This window comes from Lontra canadensis, unplaced genomic scaffold (genome assembly GCF_010015895.1).
Source record: "Lontra canadensis isolate GAN:19392208 unplaced genomic scaffold, GSC_riverotter_1.0 scaffold169, whole genome shotgun sequence".
NCBI classification, from domain to species: Eukaryota; Metazoa; Chordata; class Mammalia; order Carnivora; family Mustelidae; genus Lontra; species Lontra canadensis.
In genome coordinates this window covers 781,243-806,943 of record NW_022631163.1, presented here as the reverse complement: position 1 = coordinate 806,943, position 25,701 = coordinate 781,243, and the positions used below count along the sequence as shown (strand labels likewise).

The 25,701-nt window shown below is 43.8% G+C and overlaps 1 protein-coding gene across 1 annotated transcript in view; it reads left to right on the top strand.

The window, feature by feature from the left end:
* RPRD1B (regulation of nuclear pre-mRNA domain containing 1B) overlaps window positions 1-19,609 on the top strand; it is a 49,330-nt gene extending 29,721 nt beyond the window's left edge. Inside the window, exon 7 of the mRNA XM_032845820.1 lies at window positions 18,459-19,609. Coding sequence (XP_032701711.1) covers window positions 18,459-18,608 — 150 coding nt within the window. The 3' untranslated portion in view covers window positions 18,609-19,609. The remainder of the gene's footprint in view (window positions 1-18,458) is intronic.
* Window positions 19,610-25,701: the final 6,092 nt, after the last annotated feature.

Below are 25,701 nucleotides of genomic sequence, written 5' to 3'. Positions count from 1 at the left end.
AAATGCTCATCTTTCACTGAGGAAGCATTTTCAGCACTGTGCCCCGGGACTAATAAGAGAGTGTAATTAATGATTCTGGTTGTAAGTCACCATGCCATCTGTTGAACTGCCCCTTGGCGACACATTAAGGGCTTTCTCTGATCTGTCAGACATTGATTATCATGAGCAGCTGTTGTTGGGTGGAACGTGGCAAGCTACCATAGAGGACAGAGTCTTTGAGAAGGAGATTGGGTTGGTAGAGTGGATTAACTCTTTATTTCCCTTCCTCACGGTTGCACTTGGCTCCCTGTGTTTTCTTGGGGAATCATTCTGGTTTCTTTGGAAGCAGTGGTTTGTGAGATGCTGTGAAACGTCATTAAGCACGGAGATGGATCAGAGATTGGGGTCTGTTCTGTAGCTCTAGTCCAAATTCCTCTGCTCATCTGGGCATTGGGGTTCTATTGCTTAAGAATCAGAACAGGAGGCTACCATTGCTGGAAAGTACAGATTCTGAGCGAAAGGTCCTTTCTTTTCTCAAACCATGTCACTTAGCCACTTGAACAAAACCATTCACTGTAAAAATGAAGCTAAATTTGCTTGTTTAAAAACAAAAGACTAGATACAATGTAGGATGCTGAGATCTGGCTAGTTTTTTTCTTTTTCTTTTTCTTTTTTTTTTTTTTTAAGATTTTATTTATTTGACAGACAGAGATCATAAGTAGGCAGAGAGAGAGAGAGAGGAGGAAGCAGGCTCCCCACTGAGCAGAGAGCCCAATGCGGGGCTCGATCTCAGGATCATGACCTGAGCTGAAGGCAGAGGCTTTAACCCACTGAGCCACCCAGGCGCCCCTGGCTAGTTTTTTTCTTTATCCATGTTTGCTGGCTGCTCTCTAGAATTTATGATTTTTCTCTCCTATTCGGGAACAGACTGGTCTCACTCTACCATACCCTTATGGCGATGGCAAAACTTGAGAAGTATGTGCCGCTTGAAAGGTGATGCGTTACCACTATGAGTCATTTTCAGGCCTTGCAGTCTCTTGTTGAGGAGGGCTGTCGTGAAGTATGCTTGTCCTTTTAACACTCACTTTGTAATACTCGTAGTCCTTGTTTTAAAATTGCCATATCAGAATGTAAATGAAATCTTTTTTTTAATCCTGTCATTACCTTTAATGTATGAACATGGAATTCTTAGAACTCTGGAAATGTAATGATTTGCTTGAGAGCCTGTTTCCTTCCCAAAGTTCTAATTTGTTAACAGATAAGTTTTTCTCCTCCCCCTCTTCACTCCCCTTTTTAAGTTCATCTCTTCCTTCATGTAACGAGCATACCTTTTTGTCTTTCACTTAAGAATCTTATGTTTGATTTCTGGGTGGCTCCTAAGCTTTGGAATAGGGAATGTGATGATTTGGAGCCAAGAATGATTTAGGTGCTGGCATGTAGGAGGGGGCAGTTACGGCTCGCAGAGATTGTGTTTCTGCCCTCAAGGAAGTCATGAACAGTTTCGGTGAACATAAAAGCAAACCAGGGGCTTATACATAATGTAGATTAAGGAGGCAGTTGGCCACTCTGATTGTGGTTTAAGGTCAAATCCTAACTTCCTGGAAGGTAATAAAAGGCTTTTTGTAAAAGGAAATCGCAAGTGAAGAAGAGAAATATGTTTATAAAAGGGAAAGCCAGACTGGAGCAGACAAATGTGTGAAGAAAGAAAAAAAACCAGAAGCGGTGGGAGGGAAGTGCCCCAGTGCTCCAATGGGAACCAGGCTCTGTACTCTTTAAGGAGCTGCTTATTCATGAATAAAGTCCACATAGCCGGTGCCAGCCAGATGTCCAAAGATGAGCAAGGTGTGCTGTCTTCCCTCAAGGAGCTCATACTCTACTGGGGGAGAAACAGCAGCGAATGGAGAGTTAGAATGTGAGAAGTAAGGGGAATATCATAGCTCACTGTCTGAGTAATAACAACACTAATTTGGTCAGAAGTTTATTTACAATATGAGAGAATTATTAAACACATGGGCAGTTTCTGAACCCTGTAATACCCTTCAGCAGATCTTCTGAAGTTTGCTAGCCTTTGTGGTCTCATGCTCTTGCACTGCCAGGAACAAAATTTTTCTCAATAAACATTTGTGCGTGAAATTTCCATCAGTCAGTGTACTCTTTTTCTTTGTTTTTGGTTGTTATTTATTTATTTATTGTGGTTGGGTGAAAAGGTTTGACAAGTCTGATTTAATTTGTGGTAAAGAAAGGTGACTTTTTGATAGAAACTCCTATGGCTTTTCTCATTTGTGCTTTTTTCCCCCTTTAAGTAGAACCATGGTTCATTTTGAGATGACGGGGTTTTGTTTTTTACCCATTCTTTTGTTGTTGGTTTTTTTTTTTTTTTGCCTGTTTCTGGATGTATGGTGACGTTGGTTGGCCTTCAGCCTTCCCCTTAAACTCCAGGCAGGGTTAGAAGGGGGCTGCTTCAAATCTATTTGCACCGCTTTTGTCACGAATGTGAGAAAATCTAGAAATGGGAAGGAGGGCATGTGGAAGGAAGCACAAATGGTAGCGTCGAAGTGGTTAAGAAGTTTGGAGGGTACAGAAGAAAGCTAAATCAAAAAGGTGAGGCCAAAGGTACCAGAAAAGCCTCCAGACTTCAGATCTTAGAGCAAAGGGAAAGTTTGTTCCTGGTAGACAGAGGTGACTGTTAGCCCAGTTGTGTGTTAGAAGCTCAGAAACCATGTCAGAATATTGGACTTCCTGTCTTGTCAGTTTGGATAAAAGCACGATGTGGGTATGTTCGTCTGAGTGATCAGGGCATGTGGGGGGAAGGGGAATGGACAGAGGGAGGGAACAGAGATCTATTTGTACAAACAATGGAGGGAAAAAATCGAAAAGGAGCAGGTACTCGCTGTTTTACTACCATAATATATCAGTTATTTTCATTCACATTTTAGTGTTTGGTTGTCATTTCTGCAAAAAAAAAAAAAAAAAAAAGTCATTGAACTTTCATAGGAATCGCACGGAATCTCTAGATTGTTTTGGGAACTATTGCCATTTTAACATTCTTAACTTCTAATCCACGAACACAAGATTTCTTTCTGTTTACTTAGATCTTTTAAAATTTCTGCTGCAGAATTTAAGAAAGCATGCAGGAGGCCTGCTACCTGGTGCATTTGCCATTACAAAGGCCCCGTTTAGGTGCCACGAATACCAGGGACCACAGGAGAGGGCATTAGTGTGTGCCGCCTTTTAGTAGGTATGTGTCCCCCCCATGTTTACGGAGAGTGCGTACCGATGGATGTGTGCTCAGCAAAGCCACCAAGGCACAGCCATGACAGACAGCCTCACTCTTTGCTCAAAATGAAGTGGCACGTTGAGGCCTGGCTGTAAGTCGTTAACAGGACTGTTGAGCTGGATGGAACCTTAGACATCGTGGAATCTGACTTCCGAATTGTTGAAGAAATTCAGACTCACAGAAGGGAGTTTGCCACAGACCAGGAATAGAATCCAAGGCAGACATCTGGTAACTTTCCACCAGGTTTGTGTTTTCCTTTGTTGTTGTTTTGTTTATTTTAAATTTGATTCCATCAGGTCAGCAGCCGGAAGGCATCCTACACAGAAGAGCAACCAAAGTTGAATCATTGCAACAATCCCCAAGAACCTTGTTTTAGAAAAATGCCATCTTCTGTAGGGGATTAAAATAGTTGTATGAAGCATGTCTGAGTGGCCTCTGAGAAGACCTTTTTAAGGTTTGAGAGAGCCAGCTCTGCCACCGAGGTTCTACATACCCTTCTGGCTGTGATTGTACGTGCTTTGGGGGCGTGAGGGCGATTGGCTCATTGAACTTGGGGCTGCTGCTTCTCCCCAGCTTGGCACCTCCCCCTTGGCCATAACGAATACTCGGGAGTAGAGCCTTCTACTTCAGACAGCACAGCTGGGAAGGGGGAAATGGCCCAGGATCTAACACTGCCTTGTGACTCTTCGTATTTCTGTTTGCAGTTTGGTTATAACAACTTGAGAAATTCTTTGGCTGCAGCTGAGAAGGTACTAAACCAAACTGACGGCCTTCTGTTGTTTCTGGCAGCATCGGCCCCTCCCTGCAGAGTACATATGGTTAAAAGCATTTATTTCAATAATGGGATAGGCAATAGGTGGAGATAAATCCATTTTTTGTCAACTTTGGAGTAAATTCTTGTTCTCATGATATTCAAAGCCAGTATCTCATTGTCCATTCCTATAAGGGCAGATGGGAGCTGGTGATCTAATCCTCATTTTAGATGAGAAAACAAAGCTCAGAATATCTATGAGGAGTTCAGGGTCACAGAGGAGGTCCGTGAGAACCAAAACCCTAATCTCCTGACTCCTGACCCTAGTCATCATCTGCAGTGTTCCTCTGGGAGCTGAGAGGCCCCCGCCTAGACTGCCTCTCACAGCCCTGCCTAGCCTGGCCCCACCTGCTCGCAGTCCTCTACACTCACTGCCCTTCCTTAGCAGATAATTCTTTTCCTCCCCAGAGTCTCGGTGCTGTCAACACCATGGGCTGTTCCAGCCATTGTTGAAAAGGTCAGTCTGCTTACACTGCTCCAGGGACCGCACAGAGGGTTTGCACTCACATCCTTCCCCACACAGCAGCTCGTGGCTCGCCCCCTGCTTTTTCACCCCTGCTTTGAGATGGGAGCCTCCCTCCTACAAAGTTTCCTTCCAACAAGTGGGGACTTTTCTTGAATTTTGTGGTTCTGCAAGTAATTTGGGAGTTTAGAGGCTGTGTCCTTGAATCCTTCCATTCTTTTCGGTTGCTGCCAACCCTTACACTCAGGTTAGATTTGTAGCTGGAGCTTTAATCTGTGAGGTTGCGTGCACACACGCACTAGCGTGGGTAGGGGAGTGGGTAGGTGCTCATGTGTGTATTTTTTAAATGTTATCTTGTGAAGGGGGGCGGAGAATGCCTCATTATAACCGTTCTAATGTACTTCACTGTACTTGATGACCTAAGGGCATGGTTCGCCAACACTTGAGGCTTCACATTAAAGAAGTGACATGATTTCAAAGCTCTCCCAGCTAGAATTCCATACGTTTAGTCATAGCATCATTTCCATACTTACAGCCCAGCTTTTGGCGATTCCTCCTGTTTTCCAGAATAGCTCCACTGAGTGTCAGCTGGTGTGTGTAGCACTACTTTTTTGTATTTACAAAGTACATATACATGTTAAGTCAAAACAGCATCTGGGCCCCTAGTCACTGCTTGCATGCTAGAACATTCATTCTTATGCAACTGTTGGTTCTTTATTTCTGTTTTTCTGATTACAAGCACATCACAGGGAAGCTTAGGAAAAAAGTATAAAAAAATTATAATCTCACTACCCAGAGAACTTTTGATTTTGGTATGTTTCCTTTATTTTTTCTTCAATTATATATGTGTGTGTGTGTGTATATATGTATATATATATATATATATATATATATATATATATATATATATACATATATATATATTTTTTTAAGATTTTATTTATTTGAGAGAAAAAGAGAGTGAGCCAGGAGAGGAGCAGAGGGAGAGGGCCAAGCAGACTCCAAGCTAAGTGTAGAGCCTGACACGGGGCCTGATCCCACAACCCTGAGACCATGACCCAGTGGTCCCCCAAGCCAAGACCAAGAGCCAGATGCTCAACCAACTGAGCCCTCCTGGCACCCTTTCTCTACAATTTTAAAATTAAAGTGATCATAATACATGGACGGTTTTCTGTCATGCTTTTTTTTTTTTTTTTTTTTTACTTATTAACAGAAACCCGTGTAAACATTTTAATGGTTGCTTGAACACTATAGTTGGATAATCAGTGATTATTTTTATTGAGTATGTTTTTTGGGTTTTTGGTTTGTTTTTTTTGTTTGTTTGTTTGTTTTTTACTTTGGGCTAACTTCCAGTATGGGAGTATTTGCTTCCTGTAAGTTTCAAAAAATGGATTATGTGTGTATGTGTAAATGCCTGCTTGTCTTTTAAGTATGCTTAAGTTTATATATTTCAAGGTCTTTGCCACTAATATGCTTTCCTACCTTAGGAGTTCTTGCTCTTCCAAAGCATCTTCGGCAGCCTGGCACTTCATAGAGCTTTAGAGATGGATAGATAGGACGTACAGATATCCATCCCCAAGTTAAGCATTAATCATTGTTCTGTGAAGAAATGAACATTGAATAGTTTAGGTAGACAAATGGGGCTCTCTTCTGGGTTTTAAGTTATGTTTACGTATGGAACAGCCATGAGAAATAGCAGCTACTTCTTATTATAACACTGACTTGAGGGAGCATCGTTTTGAGAGCAGGTTCAGATTACAGAAATTTGAGCCCTAGTGTCTAAATGTCTGATCCAATGGATACATGTCATTTTGAGCAGAGATCTATTTTAGTCTTTAGGAATGTTCCTACTACTGTTAAGGTAGGCCTTCACCCACTTCCAGTCGCAATTTTTGTAGAAAATAAAATTGGATTGTGTCATACTTTGCAATCTTGGAAGTTCCATTTCTGACTTTTGTTTTTATCTCTATAAGATACAGGGCTTGAATTAAGATTAGAAAGTCTTTTCCTACAATTACAGCTAAAAGTGTTCGTGGTTGTAATCGGGAGTCAGAATGAAACCTTTGCACATGAAGCCCATGAGCTCCCAAAGGTGTGACGTGCTTCCTGTGAAGAGGGGAAGATACCAGCTGTCATGATGACTTTGCAGGCCTCCTTGTTTTTGCCCTTATTCAGATTCCTTAAATATCTTCAGGGAAAAGTATGGACAACTCTCTTGCTTAATCCATTCATTAAGTACTTGGAGAACTTTAAGCAGGGTAACTTTGCAATTTTAAACTCAACAAAAATTTACCAGCAGCCTTCTGAGCATTCTTGGGGTTTGGATAGTGATTAATGGACTCAGTCCACTTTTTCTTCAAAATGTCTGGGATGATGTATTTGGTGCTTTTCTGGGTCCTTTTATTTTGCTCATCATGTTTGTGTTCTATGAGGCATAGACTTGCATAGACTTGCTGGGAGTTATTCCTGTGGGTATCCTTTACCCCAGTTACAATGCAGTGATGAGGATCTGTAGTCGCCATTCCAGGCTTTCTCTGGCGTTCTCTGTTGAGGCCAGTGGTCCTCAAAGCCTTTTATCTTTGGTGTGGTTTGTCATTTATAAAACAGTGACGTTACCCTCACCTGCGGCAGATGGGCTCTACTAACACTTGTCTACCCTGAAGCTGTTGGAGCCTGCCTTTCCTTATCACATGGAGCCTTGAGGGGCACTTTATTTTCCTTTCTGGCAAAGAATTCTCCAGTAGACTGGCTACAGGTGCCCTTCTCCGCAGGTAGCATGCGTTGCTTCTCTAATATTAAACAGAACAGCAACATTCACATGAGCACACTCTCACTGTCCCTTTTCACCTACCTTATTTTCCCTCGCTGCCTTTACTTCTGAACCCACTGCAGCTTGGCTTGCATATCTACATTCTGCTCAAGTGGCCATCTTCAGAGTCTGCCACCACTGGGTCCAGACTCAGATGCCAAGATACCTATCCCCACTCCCACTGTCTTTTGTTTCCTTTGCTCTTTTTGGGCCTCTCTGGAGCTCTGGAACTGTTCATTAGCCTTTATGTGTTTTCCTTCTCTGGTTTCTGTTCCAGTCTTATTTTTTTGTGTGTTAGTAAGCTTTTCTCCAACCCCGCCCTATATATGTTGGTATTCCTTTAGCCTTTTTCTCATTCTGTCTTTGCGTGACACACAAAGTGGCTTCAGCTCCCACCTGCGTGCTGATGGCTTAAATCTAGATCTTTAGCCCAGAGCCTGCCTTGTGCTTCAGACCCATATATCTCCACAGACACCTCAGATGTCATATGGCCAAAACAGACTGTCCTCTTCTTCTAACCTTTCCTTTCCTTCTCTTTCCCTTTCTTGGAGAATGACATGGCTATTTGTCAAAAGCAGACACCGGAGCTCATCCAGTGTCACTCCCTGTCCATCCGGCCTCCAAGATGGGTCAGTTCAGCCTCCTCTTGTCCCAGTCTTTCCCTCAGCCCCTGTGCTGCACCTCTGCCTGACAGCCTCTTTGATTTTCATTCCCATTTTTCTTGAATCTGTCCCCTTCTCTTCCTGTGTCTCCACACGCACCACCTTAGCCCCCACTGCCACCACTCCTCCCCTGCTCACCTGTAGTAGCCTCTTTGCAGACCCTCCTGCATTTGTTCTTTATTCTGTAACTCATTCTTCACATGGCAGCCCTGTGATTCTTTTCCAAAATGGAGCTCTGAGCAGGTCATTCCCCTGTATAGACATTTGAATGGCTGCCCCTGGCTCAGGGAATATAAGCTCAAATCCTCACCGTTCCTGCCACATGCTTCATTCCCCACCGCATGGTTTGCCCCTGCTGACCTCATCAGCCCTATCTCTTAACACGTTCCACTGCGTTTTGTCTGTGCTGGCCTATCCGGTCTCCGACTTTCTATGTGCTGCTCCCCCTGTTTAGAACACTCTGCCCGCTTTCCTTCCCGCTCTTTACCTTGTTGATTCCTGTTTCATCACTTATATTCCATGTCAAATGATACTTCCCCGAGACCCTACCCTGTAAAACCAGGTTTCTTTCTTCCTCCTCCCAGAAATACTGTCCTTTCTCCCTATCTTCTTCCTACAGAGCACCACATGGTTTGTTACTCTGTTTATGGATGATTTCGTTATTTCCCTGACCAGACCATAAAATCCTGTCTGGATTGTCACTGTTGTCATCCCCATCCCTCTCCTCACGCTCGACACAGTGTCTTCATCTCAGGTGGCAGGTACGGTTGCAACTGAGTTCATCTCTAGGCTAGGTCAGACGCTGTGTCTTTGATAGGGGGATTCCTTTCACATTGATGATGCTCCTGTGAGATTTAGACTTTACTGCTTAGACACATTTCTTCTTCTCTCTCAGCCTTTAGAGTGATGGGACTGGACTTTGTTTGGTATTACCTAGACAGAAAAGTATGTTACTTTTTTACCCATGGTCTTGGAGATTGGAGGCTCTTCTTTTTTTTTTTTTTTTAAGATTTTATTTATTAGAGCATGGTGAGGAGGAGAGGTTCCTGCTGAGCCCAGAGTAGCCCAGTGTGGGGCTCCCCAAGATGATGGCCTGAGCCGAAGTCAGACGCTTAACAGATTGAGCTACTAACACTTGTCTACCCTGAAGCTGTTGGAGCCTGCCTTTCCTTATCACATGGAGCCTTGAGGGGCACTTTATTTTCCTTTCTGGCAAAGAATTCTCCAGTAGACTGGCTACAGGTGCCCTTCTCCGCAGGTAGCATGCGTTGCTTCTCTAATATTAAACAGAACAGCAACATTCACATGAGCACACTCTCACTGTCCCTTTTCACCTACCTTATTTTCCCTCGCTGCCTTTACTTCTGAACCCAGAGGGTCTTTCATTTGCTCAAACCAACTTCTAGTAAAGGTGCCAAATTTTCAGGACATACTCAGATGGCTTGTAAGAGGATGGATCTTTGTATCCCATTGGCACTTTTCTTTTTCTTCCGTTCTGCATGGCTTTTCTGAATATGTAGGTCAGGAAGACTAAGGGCTGCTTATAACACAAAAACGTGGGAGTGGTGGTGGTTCTTTCCCCCCTGAGATGTGATGATTCACACTGAACAGTTTAGCATGTACCTGGTCTCATTCAGATCGGGCATCACCCTATGGTGCAGGCAGGGTCTCCATTCCCATCCTAAATGTAAGGATGCCTCATTCAGCAAGGTGTTCTGTGGTGCTCCACAGGCAAGTGGTAGAATAGGATTTGAACTTGGATTTTCTGATTCCATACTTTCCATCACAGCAACCTCCTGGTGGGAGAGATGGGATATACCCTTAGTCTTTTGGAGGAGCCAGGAAATGTTATTTCCCTCCTTTTTTTTTTTTCTTTATTTTGCTTATGGAAAGAAATTGCTCTTTTCATTCCTTGTAGAGAAAACTATATCCAGTTGCAATGCAGTAATCTACACGCTGCCTTGCCCCAGCCAGACCTACTAGCACTTAAAATTATAATAAATGTTGCCTAAAATTATTCCATGTGGAAACTGTCCTTTGCCTTTCTATTTCTACCCTTTGCTTCTTAGCTGCCCTCCAGGAAGACTTGACTCTGTCAGCATTTGGCTCAGAAAGAGAAACCATTGGAAGGCCTGTATCTCTGATGTTTGCACAACATCAGTAACTTGGTTTTCCATAAAAATGGTTGTTAAGAAGGCCAGTTTGTGGGGGCTTTGTTATTTGCATAAAACTTAGATTTTTTTGACACTTGACTTAAAAAAAAAAAAAAAACCAAAAACTCATTTATTTTTTTGAAAGAGAGCACGAATGGAGGGGAGGGGCAGAGGGAGAGGGAGAGAAAGAATCCTAAGCAGGCTCCACGCTCCACTTGGAGCCAGATGTGGGGCTCAGTTGCACAGCCCTGAGATCATGACCTAGGCTGAAATCAAAAGCTGGACGCTTAACTAGCTGAGCCACCCAGGCACCCCTAAGAAAAATACTTAACTATAAATAGTAAATAGTTCTTCTTGTACTAGTATCATGGTTTTACCTGGTTTTATGTAATGAGGGACCCATGGTATGCATGTAAGCATTTTTGGAGGACCCAGGTACATTTTTTAAATAAATCTCTCTCTCTCTCTCTCTTTTTGGAGGACCCAGGTGCATTCTTAAATCTTTCTCTTGCGGGGCTCGAACTCATGACTGAGATCAAGACCTGAGCCGAGATCAAGAGTCAGACACTAAACCGACTGAGCCACCCAGATGCCCCAAAATAAATCCTTTCTAAAGCATTTTACGGACATCTGTTAAATTGTAAATATTTAGCTTTATGATTACATTAAAGTGGGGAAATTTGCCTAGTCCTAAAATTCACTTTTTTGTTTCATTTTTATTAATTTTATTTTATTAATTTTAATTTATTTTATTAATTTTAATTATTTGCTTCTGCAAATCCCTGTCAGAAGGGAGTTTATGGGGCACCTGCGTGGCTCAGTTGGTTAAGCGACTGCCTTTGGCTCAGGTCATGATCCTGGAGTCCCAGGATGGAGTCCTGCATCAGGCCCCTTGCTCGGCAGGAGCCTGCTTCTCCCTTTGACCCTCCCCCTTCTCATGCTCGCTCGCTCTCTCTCAAATAAATAAATAAAATCTTTAAAAAAAAAAAAAGAAAAAGGGAGATTTTGCTGTAGCAGTAGAAGCTCCCTTGAACCTTTTGTGTAGAGGGTCTGCTGGGGAGAAAGAAATACCCTGAAGACAAATTGTGGTATAGTTCCAAGTTTGCGAAGCCCCTTCCCATTTGACTTCTCCAATGGATGGGTTGGATGGCTCAGAGAACATTCCTCTAATTGTAGCCATTTTGTCATTTTCCCTTCTGGGCAATACTTTGTGTTTACCTTTTTTATGGGTTTAGTAATGGAGACGAGAGGCCGTGAGCACTGGAGCTGGAGCCACAACTTCCTCCTTTTCTTCTGTCTTCCCCAGCATCTTACTCAGCAGCTTCAGCCCTGCTGTGACACCCTAGAATGTATCATTTTGAAATGTTGCAGCTGCCACTGAGTCATGTGGGAGCGGGGAGCTGGCTTGGGGAGAGGTGCAGATCACTTACGGCTTCTTCTTCCTGCATAGATTCTTTTCTTTTTTTTTTTTTTAAGATTTTATTTATTTATTTGACAGAGATCACAAGCAGGCAGAGAGGCAGGCAGAGAGAGAGAGAGGGAAGCAGGCTCCCTGCTGAGCAGAGAGCCTGATGCGGGACTCGATCCCAGAACCCTGAGATCATGACCTGAGCCGAAGGCAGCGGCTTAACCCACTGAGCCACCCAGACGCCCTCTTCCTGCATAGATTCTTGAAGAGAAGTTAAAAGCGGCATTCTTATTTTCAGTCTGAAGATGTCTATGTTTTCCCTAAAAAAACGAAAGAAAGAGAAGTGTTATAGTTTAAGTAGAGGCTGTGATTTCTAAGTGTAGCTCCTCTGAGCTTTATTGGCGAGAAGTAATAAGCCTCCTGGCAGGATGAAGAGGTCTGACTTCGGGGTGTGAAATCATTTTAGGGTGAGGGGCAGCTTCCCTTTCTGCATGGCTCTCAGTCTTCATGCGATGAAGCAGTTCTTTGTCTTAAATTCGGTATGGCAGGTCACCTTTAAAACAGGGCCCTTCTTAAACTTCTTCGTGCATAATAACCCTTTATGACTCTTAATTGGGAGTAGCCGAGCAGTGGGTGGTTTTTATATACCATATGTCCTGTAGCACAACAGGGCCAGATAAAGGAAAACATTGGTCTTGATACTGGAAATCTTGTCTCATCAAATCAAGCCCTTGCCTGTGATGTTCTTTCTAACATAATTTTTCTTACATAAATACTTCCTGGCCAGAAAAAAAATAGATCTGACGATGTTTACATTTTGATCAGTATTTCTTATATGGTTGGAGGAGAAGCTTATAATTTTGTTTTGAAAATGAAATTCCTGTAGAAAGGTCACCGCAGTGTCAGTGCCTGTCATTTCTAACCCTCTTATCTCAGAGCTTATCTGCAGCATGTCAGGTCTGGCCTGCTGCTCTTAACCAAAAAAGGCAAAGAATGTGGAGGGCTTGCTCCCTTCAGCCATTTGTCTTAGTGCTCCATGATGGTCTGTGTTCGCACAGTGTCCGCTGGATCCACAGGAAGCAGGGGGTTTTGGACGCATTTTCTGCTGCAAGTTCAGAGAGTCTGTGGGGCAGGATTCCAGAGCTTTGCCAGGACCATAAATCCTAGGCATTATCTCAGAACTGCACACTGGGCCTCACCCTCTGCGTTTTAAACATTTCTTGGCAGTCACATAAACCCAGGCAGTTTATCACAGGTGCCCACTTCCCTCTCCCCTTCTCAAGGATCCTGACACAGAAGGTAGCAACAGCAAGTCTGATAGAACTCTCGCCTGTTTCATGGCTCCCTGCAATCTCTCATGGGAGAGGTAGGGTTTGCTGCCGTAGGTGCATGCAGCCGAATGGTAGCCCGGCCCCTCGCCTCTGCCGCCAGCCTGGCACAGATTTTGCAGCAGCAGGAAAGGACTAGCCACGGGACCGCTTGGATTTGCCTTCTCTCCTCTTGCTGAAGATAGGTAGTGGGGGAACGGCAAGTATCTGAAGACAAGAATACAAAGAGGAGCCATGGTGAATTGTGATGGAGAGGAAGAAGAAAGAGAGAGGGAGAAGGCCGGGCAGCCCCGCCATCCTACTGATAGAAATCGTGCAGGTCCCGATCTTGTGCATTCCTCTCCCAGGCAGGGTAGCGTTGAGTGTTAGAGTAAAGGCTTAGTCCTCTATTGCACACAAGTGTCAGGTATTTTAAACAAGGAGCATGTGACCGCCTTGCCACATCATTTCTCTAGCTGAGTGGTACTCGATGTACTAAAGAGGTTGTGGGATATAGTGTACTTAAATGAGTCAGAAGACTTTGAACGGGTCTCATCACATTGATTTTAGTGATACCATGAGAAGAAGCTGGATTTCTGCTGAGGGCACAGTTTGTAACCTTGTACCAGCAGAGCTTGTGGACCAAACTTTTGTTAGAAGACAGACTGGTAGGTTGAGAAGAAAGATTCTTGGGTTCTCATGATCTCTCTCCCCTGCCTGTCCTGAACCAAAGAGAAAAACTGGGAAGGCAGCTAGTGGGGAAGTGCCACTGCCTGACCAGTGAGGGTCTGGGAGCGGGAGAAGTGGAAGGCAAGTGAGAGCTGGAATTGTGTTGGGGGATAGTTTTGTTTGGATTCAATCTTGATTTTCTTGTTTGTCCATGGTGACGTTTATAGATGACTTTGGGAAAAAACTGAATCTATATTTAAAAAAAAAAAAAAAAAGACAGGTTGGAGATCAGAGTCTGTTACTACCTGATCTATTTAGGGGACTGTAAAGTTACTATCATTATTCAGTTTGACCTAGTCAGAGTTTGCCATGAATTCTTACCTACTCGTTTCTCCTCAAAGCATTAAACTAGGTCATTCAGCTATCTCAGCTAAGCCAGCTGCATGTTTTAACAGTTTTCAAGCCGACCTTCACCTGTATTTGGATGTTCAGAATTACCCTTGCTGATGCATTTAGACCTCTTGGCTTATTTTTTAGGGCAGTTTTAGGTTCACAGCAAAATAAGAGGAAGGTACAGAGATTTCCCATATACTCCCTCTCACCCCCCCCCACCCCCTGACCAGTGTGGTGCATTTGCTGCCATTGATGAACCTCTGCTGACACGTCCTAATCACCCAGTGTCCATACTGTAGGGCTCACTCTTGGTGTCATAATGTTCTGTGGGTTTGGACAAATGTATGACGGTTATGTGTCCATCGTTATAGTATTTTCACTACCCTAAAAATTCTGTGTGCTTGGCCTGTGCATCCCCACAACCCCTATCTCCATAGTTTTGCCTTCTCCAGAATGTCATATATTTGGGCTCATACAGTATGTGGCCTTCTCAGATTAGCTTCTTTCACTTAGTAATATGCATTTAACATTTATCCATGTCTTTTCATGACTTGATAAAGCCCTCCTTTTTAATGCCACAAAATTGTTGTTTGGATGTACTAGAGTTTATTAAGCCATTCACCTACTAAAGAGCTTTGGGTGCTTCTTAGTTTTGGCAATTATGAAAAATGTTGCTAGAAACATTTAAGTGTAGATTTTTTTGTGGTGCAAGTTTTTAACTCCTTTGGAGTTACACACCAATGAGCATGATTGCTGGATCGTATGGTAAGAGTAGGTTTAGTTTTGTAAGAAACCACCAGATTGTCTTCCAGAACAGTTGTACCATTTTGTATCCCCACCAGAATGTAGAGTCCCTCTTGCACCACTTCCTTGTTGGCATTTGGTGGCGTCAGTGTTCGGGTTTTGGTCATCCTAATAGATGTGTGGTGGTATCTGGTTTTAATTTGCATTTCTCTGATAACACATGTTGTCTTTTATAAAAATATTCTCTCCTGGTCTGTGTCTTGTCATTTTCATTCTGTTGACAGTGTCTTTTGCAAAGCAGAAAATTTTAGTACCGTCGAGCTTTGGTGTGTTCCTTCATGGGTCAGGCCTTTGGTGTTGTATCCTAAAAGTCATCACCAGACCAAAGATCATCTATACTGACTTCTCCTGTTCTCTAGGAGTTTTATAGTTTTGTGTTTTCCGTTTAGGCCGGTGATTCATTTTGAGTTAATTTTTGTAAAGGCATAAGATTTGTGTCTAGATTTGGTGCTTTGCGTGTGAGTGTCCAGTTGTTCCAACTTTTTTGTTGAAAACACTCCACTGTGTTGCCTTTGCTCCTTTGTCAGAGATCAGTTGACTGTATTGATGTGGGTGCATTTCTGGACTCTCTTCTGTTGCATTGATCTGTTGTCTGTTCTCTGGGCGGTATACATTGTCTTGATTACTGTAGCTTCAGAGTAAGTCTTGGAGTTGAATGGTGTCAGACTTTGTTCTTCTCTTTCAATATTGTGTTGACAATTTGGAGTCTTTTGCCTCTCCATGTAAATTTTAGAAGCACTTTGTCTGTATTCACAAAATAGCTTGCTGTGCTTTTGACTGTGTCTACACTGAATCTGTAGATCAAGTTGGGAAGAACTGACGTCTTTATAATACTGAGGCTTCCTATTCATGAACATGGAATATCTCCCATTTATTTAGTTCTTATTTGTATCAGAGTCTTGTAGTTTTCCTCATATGGGTCTTGTACATATTTTGTTAGATTTACACCTGATTAGTATTTCATTGTCTTGTCTGCTAATGTAAACTCCCTGCTTTTTAATCGTTTTCATTGATAGTCCTACTTTCATCCTTTCTGTAGTGATGTCCTCCTCCTAGGCTCATGCACCTGCTCTGAAAGTAGAAATCCCTGTGGAAAGAGTAACCCAGTGGCATGAGGAGGTGTGTACGGGATCTGTCAGCTTTCAGACTGGCCCAGAGAGAGGACTTTAATGGGGAACATGTTTCCTTTAAAATTAAAATGAAGTTTCTTTGATGATATTTAGGATATAATAGCAGCCTACCTCCTCCCAACCTCCCTACCTCCTCCCAACCTCCCTACCTCCAGACAGGAACAAATGGTGTTTGGTTGTTTCTTTGTTTGTTTGTTTTTAAAAGATTGCCTAGGAGAGGATTATTTGAACTTAAGGTGGTGTTAATTAATTAATTAATTAATGAGATCACCTGCCTTCCCTTTTAAACTCAGATGGACTTGCTCAGTTAGTGTGCGTGTCACCCCAGGGTACAGAGCCTTGGACCCCAGGTCCGCTTGTGATCTTTAGACTGTTCTTAAGGAATGCCTTCACTTGAAGTCCTCTGAAGCTGCCCGGAGTGATGGCTCCAAGTCAGGGTGGTTTTTGTCTATCACCTTTGGTCAGAGGATTTGGGTAGAGAGCAAGGGATAACTATTTAGTAACTGTTTTTCCTTTTTTGTACATAGAATCAGGAGAAGTTTATTAAATGAATCCATGTTCAGTAATAGAGAATTAGTCTTCTCTGTTAATTTCCCTTGAAGTATAAAAAACCAAAGAAGAAAAATGTTTGCAGAGGGAAGAGCAGGAAACCTTGACATTTTAGATCCTCAGATCTGAAATTAGTTACCAGCTTCAAGAATGAAAGCTGATTACTTAATGTGACATGCTTGTAATGTTTTGTTTCATGTATTGTTAATTTATTGGGCAACTGTTGGACACCTGCTGTTTCCAGGGTACTGCTGGTCATGGTGGAGGATGGGTAAAGCAGATGGGTTTGGTCTTAGCCTCCTGAAGCTCACTAATTTGATGGGGGTGTCATCATAATTTATGTCAGCCATTATTTTAGTTGCGTTAGGTCTACAAAGGAAAGAAATGGGATGCCAGGAGAGCTCACTTTCTGCCCCTGTCTCTTCACTCCATGGCTGTGTGAGCAGCTCTCAGTTTAGGTGGAAGCCTTGACTGCTGGCGCTAATGTGGGCACAGAGCCTCCCTGGCCCTGCTTCCATATCTCTTCTCCCCCTCCTTGCCTGGACTTTGTCTTCACAGATTGACCTCTTCATTTAACCTGTTTCCTGTCTTATCACTCTTCCCAGGAGTGCTTAAGCATATGCCCTCAAACTCTCTACCTCTTGTAAGTGTGTAGAAGGTATCCGGTACAAAGGATTCTAGAACTTGAAGAACAATCTTGTGAGTGGCCCAGTTCCTTCACTTTCAGATAAGGAAGGTGAGGACAAAGGAAGCGAAAGGCCACACCTACAATCACAGAGCAAGTTAGAGCCAGAGCCAAAACTAACCCAGTCTTTGACTCATGGCCCCTTCTGTGGGCTTTCTGTTACATTCCTGCAGGAGAGGCTTTAGTCTGCAGGGATCCATCCTCAGGAACTTTCTGTCTCTGTGGAAAGACTGAGGAGGGTGACACAGCTGTTCTTAAGGGAAAAAACCGGCCCCAGGAGGGGCCATAAACACCTCACAAGGCTCAGGGTTGTTACTGCATCCAGATTTACCAAGGGTGCCTTTTGCTGGGAGGAAAGAAAATAGTGCACCAGTTCCTGTCATCAGGGAAGTCCTGTTTTAGAGGAGCCGAGGAGTCTAACCTGTGTGAAGAGAGCGCCTCAGAGCAGCCTGTTGGGGGCTCAGACGTACCGCCGCGTGCAGGAGGGCTCCAGGACCGGGGGAGGTGGGGACCAGTCTTCTGGATGAGGAGGAAAGCTTTTCCTGGGGAGACAGGGAGGCAGAACTTCCCTGAGACCAGGAGAAGAAAGATCCCCCTCCAGGCTTGAGGGGAACCCCAAACCAATGGTGCACGCAGCAGCGGCCTGTGCACAGGGGATTGGGAAGCTACAGGAAATACATGCGGGTGGGAGCTAGTCTTAGCAGATCTGGAGCTCTGAGCAGTCACGGAGAGAGTATGGTCCCCGCTTCACTTTCTTAAGGAAGTAGCTTGATGAAGGCTGGCCTTCCGGAAGGTAAGCCTGGCGTGTTTGGGGGAGCCTCCCAGAAGGCCTCCTCTGGGCCTCGCTGCAGTTGCTCAGGCATGGAATGACGAAGTCCTGGACGCAGGCAGTGGCAGTGGGGACTCGAGCTTCTGTGGTGCTCGTTGATACTGGATTACTCTCTCAGTTTAACACTAAGTATTGCTTTATATCAAGTTTTTTAGGGATGTCAAGGTGGAGCCCTCAAGATAATTGGAAAGCCTGAGAATCTGTATTTTATTTTATAAGGTGTTTTGAAATGGATAAGAACCAATTAAGAGAATGCAAATACAAAGTGTCACTGTTTTTCCTTCCAAATCTCAAGTGTGAAGCGAAATACCATTTAATTCACTGTTGCCAGTATTGAACTCTGCTTTCCTTTTTTATGTCAAGTTTTTTTCCTTCTGAGAACCCAAACACTGTAGTTTGGCTGAAGCAGGGAGGGGTGGTCTGCTGGGAGGAACATAGAGCAAGAAGCTGAGAGTATCTGTATTGGCTCCCTAAGCCTGGCCATCAGCACACACGGACTTAACCACATTGTCTTCTCCTTGTCTCCTTAGGAATATAAACAGAAGCTTGCTCGGGTCACCCAAGTCCGCAAGGAACTGAAGTCCCATATTCAGAGTTTGCCAGACCTCTCATTGCTGCCCAACGTCACGGGAGGCTTGGCCCCGCTGCCCTCTGCTGGTGACCTGTTTTCAACTGACTAGGACAGATGTCATGCCCCAGATCCCATCTCTACCAGCAGAAAGAAGAGGGCAAGTCATGGCTGGAAATAACCTTGTGGCCCCTGGTTCTGTCCCTCCATCCCGGTCCCGCAGCCTCAAGAACCACAGACTCTGATTCTCCTCTCCGTCCTCTCTCGAGCACAATTCAGAACAGTGGCAAGTTGAGTCCAGTTTGGATTCGTATGTGGAAGGAGTACAAACTCTCCCGCTTCATGTTTTCATGCCCCTGTCGGGTTTCCATTCTTAGCTCTCTCTTTACACCCAAGAAGTTATGAAAATCATGTGTACTTCTGGAAGCGTTCAGAAGAATCTTGTCACTTATGACAGCATTGTGTCATGAAAGCAACTTCTCTTTTCTGAACTGGGCTTGTTCAAGGTCAGTACGGGCCTCCACTGAAGGACTCACGCTGGAGTCATGGACTTTCCTAGCTACCATCCACCCCAAAGGTTGGAGGCTCAACTGTCAAGCAGCTTTGCCATAAAGGGTTTGCCAGATCTCATCCTTCCTTTCCCTTACTTCTAGTGATGTGTAGTCAGAGGTGAGGTGCGTTTGTTTTGTAAGCAGACTAGAGCCTCTAGCGATAAGATTCAAAGCTGATCTGGAACACAGTCACAGTTCAGAAACAAGAGTAACAGGGATCACAAGCATAAGTTAAAAATAAGTTATTTGCTCCAGGTTCCTACCAGCAACCTTCCCAGCCACCCACTGTCAGAGAAAACGTTCCTAAAAACCTGATCTTTTGGCCCTGATTGGTTGTGAAGGCAGTTATTAGAAATGGCACTGGTGGACCCCAAAAGCTTAGACTTACTAAGAGTCTCGGCTCTGCACAGGTGTTGTTGCTTTTTCAACCCATGTCTTTCGGGGAGCAGGGCTCACACTAACATTTACTTCGCTGGGCGCGTGTCTGCAGTATGGTGAGTAAACTTGAATATGTCCCTTGCGAATACGACACTGTGCCTGTGTGTGTGTGTGCGCGCGTGCCACTGGCCGCCACACGCCCCTGTGCCTGGAAGAGGGAGGGGTCCTCGGATGGGCTGTCACGGGATATCTCATCTCGGGCAGAGGAAGGGGGGCAAGTTAGGGATTTTTAATTTGGGGTTTTAATTCCATTATCATGCCAGCTGACATTATGACTATATATCGTAGTCAGAGGATTTTTACCTTGCTTTTAGTGAAGGTTAGGCCTGCTAACTGTAAATCATTCTGATTCGGCAGGCTTATTTTTGACATTGGAAAGGGCAGAAAACAATTTGCCCCAGTAGTATAATAGGAGTAGAGCCCAGAGGCTGAAATCCAGAAGCTGTAAGAAGGAATTCAGTGGTGGGGGCCGCAGAATCTCCATTATTTTGAGTTGCTATTTTCAGGATTACCAAAAAGCCAATTACTTGTAGTTTTACATGTTAAACATGTTGAAACATAGCCTGTGTTTTAAACGTGTGGCAGGCTTTCCTTTAAGAAGCTCTCCCGCCTGCCGTGAAGTGAGAACGACGGAAAGTCGTAGCAGGTGTCAGTTTAACTCTGTGTAGAACATAGTAGCATTTAAGCTGTTTTTCGGATTTGACTTTGGACTGTGTGTTGTTTGCTTATTGACACTGCCTGTTGTCCTGTCATTATTAAATTAATGAGTCTCTAACTATAAAGTTTTTCTTCCCAGAGGCCATAGGGCAGTAGGTGACCTTACTAAAATTGCAAGATCAAGTCTAGTCTTCGCTGTTTGTGCACATGCGCCCTGCTCCCCATCTGGTGCGCTGCTTTAGTCCCACGTGTGAGCTTGCTTTGGAATGGACCCATCTCGGACATTCTCTGTGCTTTCGCTGAGGAAGCGAAATTTTACTAGCCATGAATCAAAAGGGTATAGTAGATGTTTGCTCTGATCAGCTAGATGAAAGTGTCATAACGTGATGGATTTCACCCACTGTTATGTTTTATCTGATTGAGTTTGACCAGCAATTGGTGCATAATTAATACAGCAAGAGCAAAAAATGAAACTGTAGCAATTATGTAAATGAATGTGTTGGCCTCCTAACACCTGTTACTAGTGGACTTCCTATGAGGAAGTTAGTTTGGGGCTTTGTTTTGTTTTTTAATGAAATACTTTTGTTTTTTAAATCTTAATTCTCCCCGTATCCTCCCCAAGTGTGCTTATTACTTCTTTTGTTTAATTTAAATGACCCTTTCTTCTCCTTGTATGTATGAGGTGATCTGGTGGGGTGGGGTGGGTGGTTTTGTTTTGTGTTTTTTCTTTCTTTAGGGCATCCATAGGCCTCAAAGGATCTTTCCTTTAGGTCATATTCCTCAGAAAGTCTTCATTCTTCTTTGTTTTGTTTTGTTTTTTTCTTAAAGAATATTTTTAAAGCTTAAATTTGTATATTAATTTAGGACTTTATTTAGCAGTATAGGCTGTCAGTGGCGGCAGCAGTATATTCTGAAATGTCTCATAGATATATATTTTTGAATAAAGATGGTGTTGTTGAATGACATTGTGTGATGTTTCTTTTCCCTGCCTTGATACAGAACACCCGCTGCTTTCCTTGTAAGCAGCGGGTAATTAGGACCCACCAATAGGGATCTCGCCGTCTGCACAGAATCTTGTCCCTTAGGAGTTTTGTGATTGTTAGTGGCCCATAAATACTCGGCACTTACATAGTATTTTCTAGTTCTTTCCAGGGGCTTAATTAGCTTTAATTAGCCAATCCACACAGTGCCCCGGAGAGGTACCTCCATAGTTTTATCCTCATTGTACAGAAGTGGGAACCGATGGAGAGAGGTTAAATGACTTTTTCCCCAGCACCACAGTCTCTGACAGATTCAGACTTGGAAGTTCTTTGATTTCAGCACTTTTGTTCACACTGCTGGGCCTCCAGAGAGAGATTTGATTTTGGCAATCTAATGAAAACCACTCTGAACAGTTAAAAAGAAGAAGAAATGTGAAGTAATCATTAATCCAGGTGGTATGTTCCTTTCTCTTTTCCTTTCACTCTCAGTGAAGGCACATTGGCTGAGCATCGTTGGCGAGAACTTGAAATAATGGAAAACAGTTTGAAAATACAGCCTTTCTAAGTAACTGATCGGTTTGAAAGGCTGATTTTAACCTCTCCACTGGGTGATGGCAATATTGGTCTGAAAAACTGGGGTTCCCCAACTGGGAATGCAAGAAGGCTGCAGTAGCTGTGGTCCTTCAAGACTAAAGTGCAGTTCAAGGCCAAGTCCAGAATCAGGGGAGTTGAAACCGTGCATTGCTGAAGTCCTGCCTTAAAATGTAAAGGTTGACTGTGACACGTGAGTCTCAGGAGACAGAATCTCCTGTGTCCGCAGGTTTCATGGCCTACTTAATGCCTCCACTCCTACCTATAAATAGTAAGTCCATAATTCCTCGGGTTTAATTAGCACTTCAGGCTACAAAATATGACTGAAAGATTCTCAGCTGAAGATGGAACTGCCTAAGAGTTCATGAATCTGTCAAAATGCTTAACTTTTGTGATTAGAGTCGTTAACTCTCCGTGTGACCTTCCCGGGCCACGTGCTTCCCTCCCTGGGTCTCCGTTTTCTTACCTCTGAAACACGGTATTGCACTAAATTATTTCTGGGTTCTCTGCCAGCCCTAAAATCTTGGGGTGGTTGTGTTGCAGGAGAAAAGCGCAGGACCGAAGTCTGAGAACACTGAACGGCAAATCTAGGTTCCCAGGAGCATTCGTTAGATAGGTTCAAAAATACCACCGCTGTGCTATATACAGTTGCTTTAGAAAAAAGAGGGGTGCATATGCGGAACCCTGGAGACTGTCGTCTACAAGGATCAGAACGCAAGACACAGGACCGGGACTAGGAAGATGGGAATAAACACTATTGACTGGGCACAAATTAATCTGCATTTGGTGTAGTCGAGATCTTTAAGAAAAAGCTATTTTCCAGCCGGGTTTGCTGTCTTATTTTCTGCCAGAATCATTCATCTGGCTAAACTCATTTCTCATCACCACCTCCGTGGGATTTTTCATTTAAAAATCATTCTTCCACTCTAAAGCACAGATTCAATTAAGAATCCATTATTCTCCTGTATGGTAGATTGGGATTCGCGTAGCTTCACGTAGTGTTGAAAGCCCAGTTGGTTCAATTTTTTAGACTCTGAAATAGTTATTTTGCATTAAAATTTAATTTCTACCACTGGTTGGATAAACATTAAAATTAGCAGTATGAATCAGAATTTATCTTTTTTTTTTTTTTTTTTTACAAATCAGAGGCAGCTGTGGTAAGTGATGGCCTGCATCTGATCTCTCACTGTGATAACCTTGGCTGAGTCCCTCAGCCTTTGGAGACCTTAGCTGCTGCTTAAAGGGAACGAATGGGGGTGGGGGGAGTTGACTTGAGTAACCTCCGAAGTCCTTTCCAGATCCCAAGTTCGTTACACACAGGTTTTGAGAGCATTACCTCCTCCTGAGAGTCTTACTAAAGTGCACACAATGCACTCCACAAATTTTTGGAACGCCAGTTATCTGTGTGAATTCTTAGTTATAGAATTGTAAAGTGGTTACGAACATACCTATTCGTAACTTCAAATGACGAATTTTTTTAAAAGGGCCTAGTGCCACGTCTGGGATAAATTAGGGATTCGATAGTAGCTGTACTATGTTCAATAATAATGTAGGTATTTAAACGCTCATACAACAAGATGTTAAAATAGATGGGTTTTGGAAGGCAGCGAGAAATCCCACATGCCTGTACCATATGCTGTGTTTACAATGGAGATGGTAAAACACCTGTAGCCCACTAAACTTTCTCACTCATGTGGAGGGTATAAAAGAGTCAGGAGTTAGAGTTGAAGGTGGGGGACTTGGGGTGTGGATTTCTTGGAAGAGAGCCATTGGTGTTTTGAGTCCCCCAAGGGAGAGGGCTGCCAGCTGCCCCTTACTTACCTTCAGGCTAGGGACGAGGGCTTCAGTGGAGCTTAATACGTGTATTAATATGTGTATCCTCTAGGGTGACAATCCAGTACACAGGACAGACCCCTGCCTGGAAAAAAAAAAGGACAGGATGTCAGTAGGAAGGTGCTTTGATGATTGAGCAAGGGAGAGGTGCCTGGGTTGTGTGCAGCCTCTTCTAGAATTTGCTGGGCAAAGGATGCATGTCTGTCTCCCAAGGACCAGATGTGGGCTCTGTATGCAAGAGAACTGGCATGGGGTCATCTCAGATCCTAACCAAGAGCGACAGTCCTCGCTCAGGTGTAGTGCTGAGGAGGAGAAAGCTGAGAGCTGGGGGTGTGCCTATGGAGAGAAAGAAATGTTAAGGAATGGGTACATGCAATTGTGGGGGCTTGGTAAGTCCCAAATCTGTAGGGCAGGCCAGCAGCTGGAGACCCAGGAAAGATCAGCATGAGTCCAAAGGCAGTCTGCTGGCAGCATTTCTTGCTCAAGGGGAATGTCAATCTGTTTTATTTATTAAGTCATTCAACTGATTGGATGAGGCCCACCCATATAGAGGATCCTCGGATCCTTCCATTTAAATGTTAATCTCATCCTAAACGCACCTTCATGAAAATACCCAGAATAACCCTTGACCGAAGAGCTGGGCTTTGTGGCCTAGCCCAGGCGATACATAAAATTAACCATCACCCTTGCCGACACTTTATTTTCCATTTTAAAAATTATACCTATATATCTGTCCTGGGGTTCCACAAGAAAGTAGCAGAAACCAGGTGGCTTAAAACAACAAATTTATTGTCTAGCAGTTGTGAGATGTTTGTAGGCCCGTGCTCCTTCCAAATCCTCTGGGAGAGGCTCCTTCCTTGCCCTCTTCCAGCTTCTGGTAGCTCCAGGCATTCCTTGGCTTGTGGCAACATAACTCTTATCCCTGCTTCTGTCTTCACATGGCCATATTCCCCCTATGTCTTTGTTCAAATTTACCTCTTTTTAGGGCCCACCCTGATGACCTCAACTTGATTAAACCTGCAAGCCTTTATTTTTAAATGAGGTCACAGTCACAGATCCTGGGACTTAGGCTTTCAACCTATCTTTTTAAGGAGGGGACATAATTCAACCCATAATAGTAGCCATCCTGGTGGGTATGAAGTGATTTGCATTTTCCATTGGCTAATGGCAGCGAGTGTCTTTTCCTGTGCTTGTTGTCTTCTTTGGAGAAGTGTCTAGTCAAGTCCTTTGCCCATTTTTTTTTTTTTTAAGATTTTACTTATTTATTTGACAGAGAGCACAAGCAGGCAGAGTGGCAGGCAGAGGGAGAGGGAGAAGCAGTCTCCCAGCTGAGCCTAACGCTAACCCTAACCCTAACCCTGATGTGGGACTTGATACCAGGATCCGGGATCATGACCTGAGCCAAAGGCAGATGCCTAACCAACCGAGCCACCCGGATGCCCCCCAGCTCAACCTTTCATAAATTCCTGACAGAGACTGGCTTCCTGGTAGAGTTGTAAAACTCAAGAATACTCAGGAATTAATTCCAAACACAATGTTGTTAAAGGTCTCTAGCAACCTTTAATGAAGTCACCGTCTATTCGTTAAATGATATTTTGGAGTTCAACCCCAAATGAAAACAACTAGGGTAGAGATTTTCAGTTCCACCTATGAAGGAGTAAGTGCTATGGGAATTGCCCTCATGGTAACTACTGGAAAACCATTCAAATATGTAAAACAAATGTTTTCAGACATTGGCTATCAGGAAGCACAGAACTGTGAGTTCCCGAGACAAGGGAAATAGATAAGCAGAGGTGATTGCCCCATCTTATGGAGGGTGTTCCCAATCTGCTGGGAGCCAGAGGCCCCCTGTATCACTGAGATGAGGAGGCAAACATCAGAGTTCAGGAAGGCTGCGGTGGCTAGAATCTGGCGGGAGGACTAACAGGAGTTAGTCGTATAGACACTGTGCTCCGAAAATCCACAGAGGGTTTCCTGGACCCCTTGGGGAGTTCTGAGCAGGATGTGTGGGATGAAAGCCGGTGTGACCAAGGGAAGAACAAACAGAAAGCAATGGCCCAGCTAGTTCCTGCCACTCACAGGGGTCTGGGAATAGTTGAACTTTTTGCTAGCCAGAGCAGAGAGGCCTCATCATAACACAGAGCACTGGCCAGAA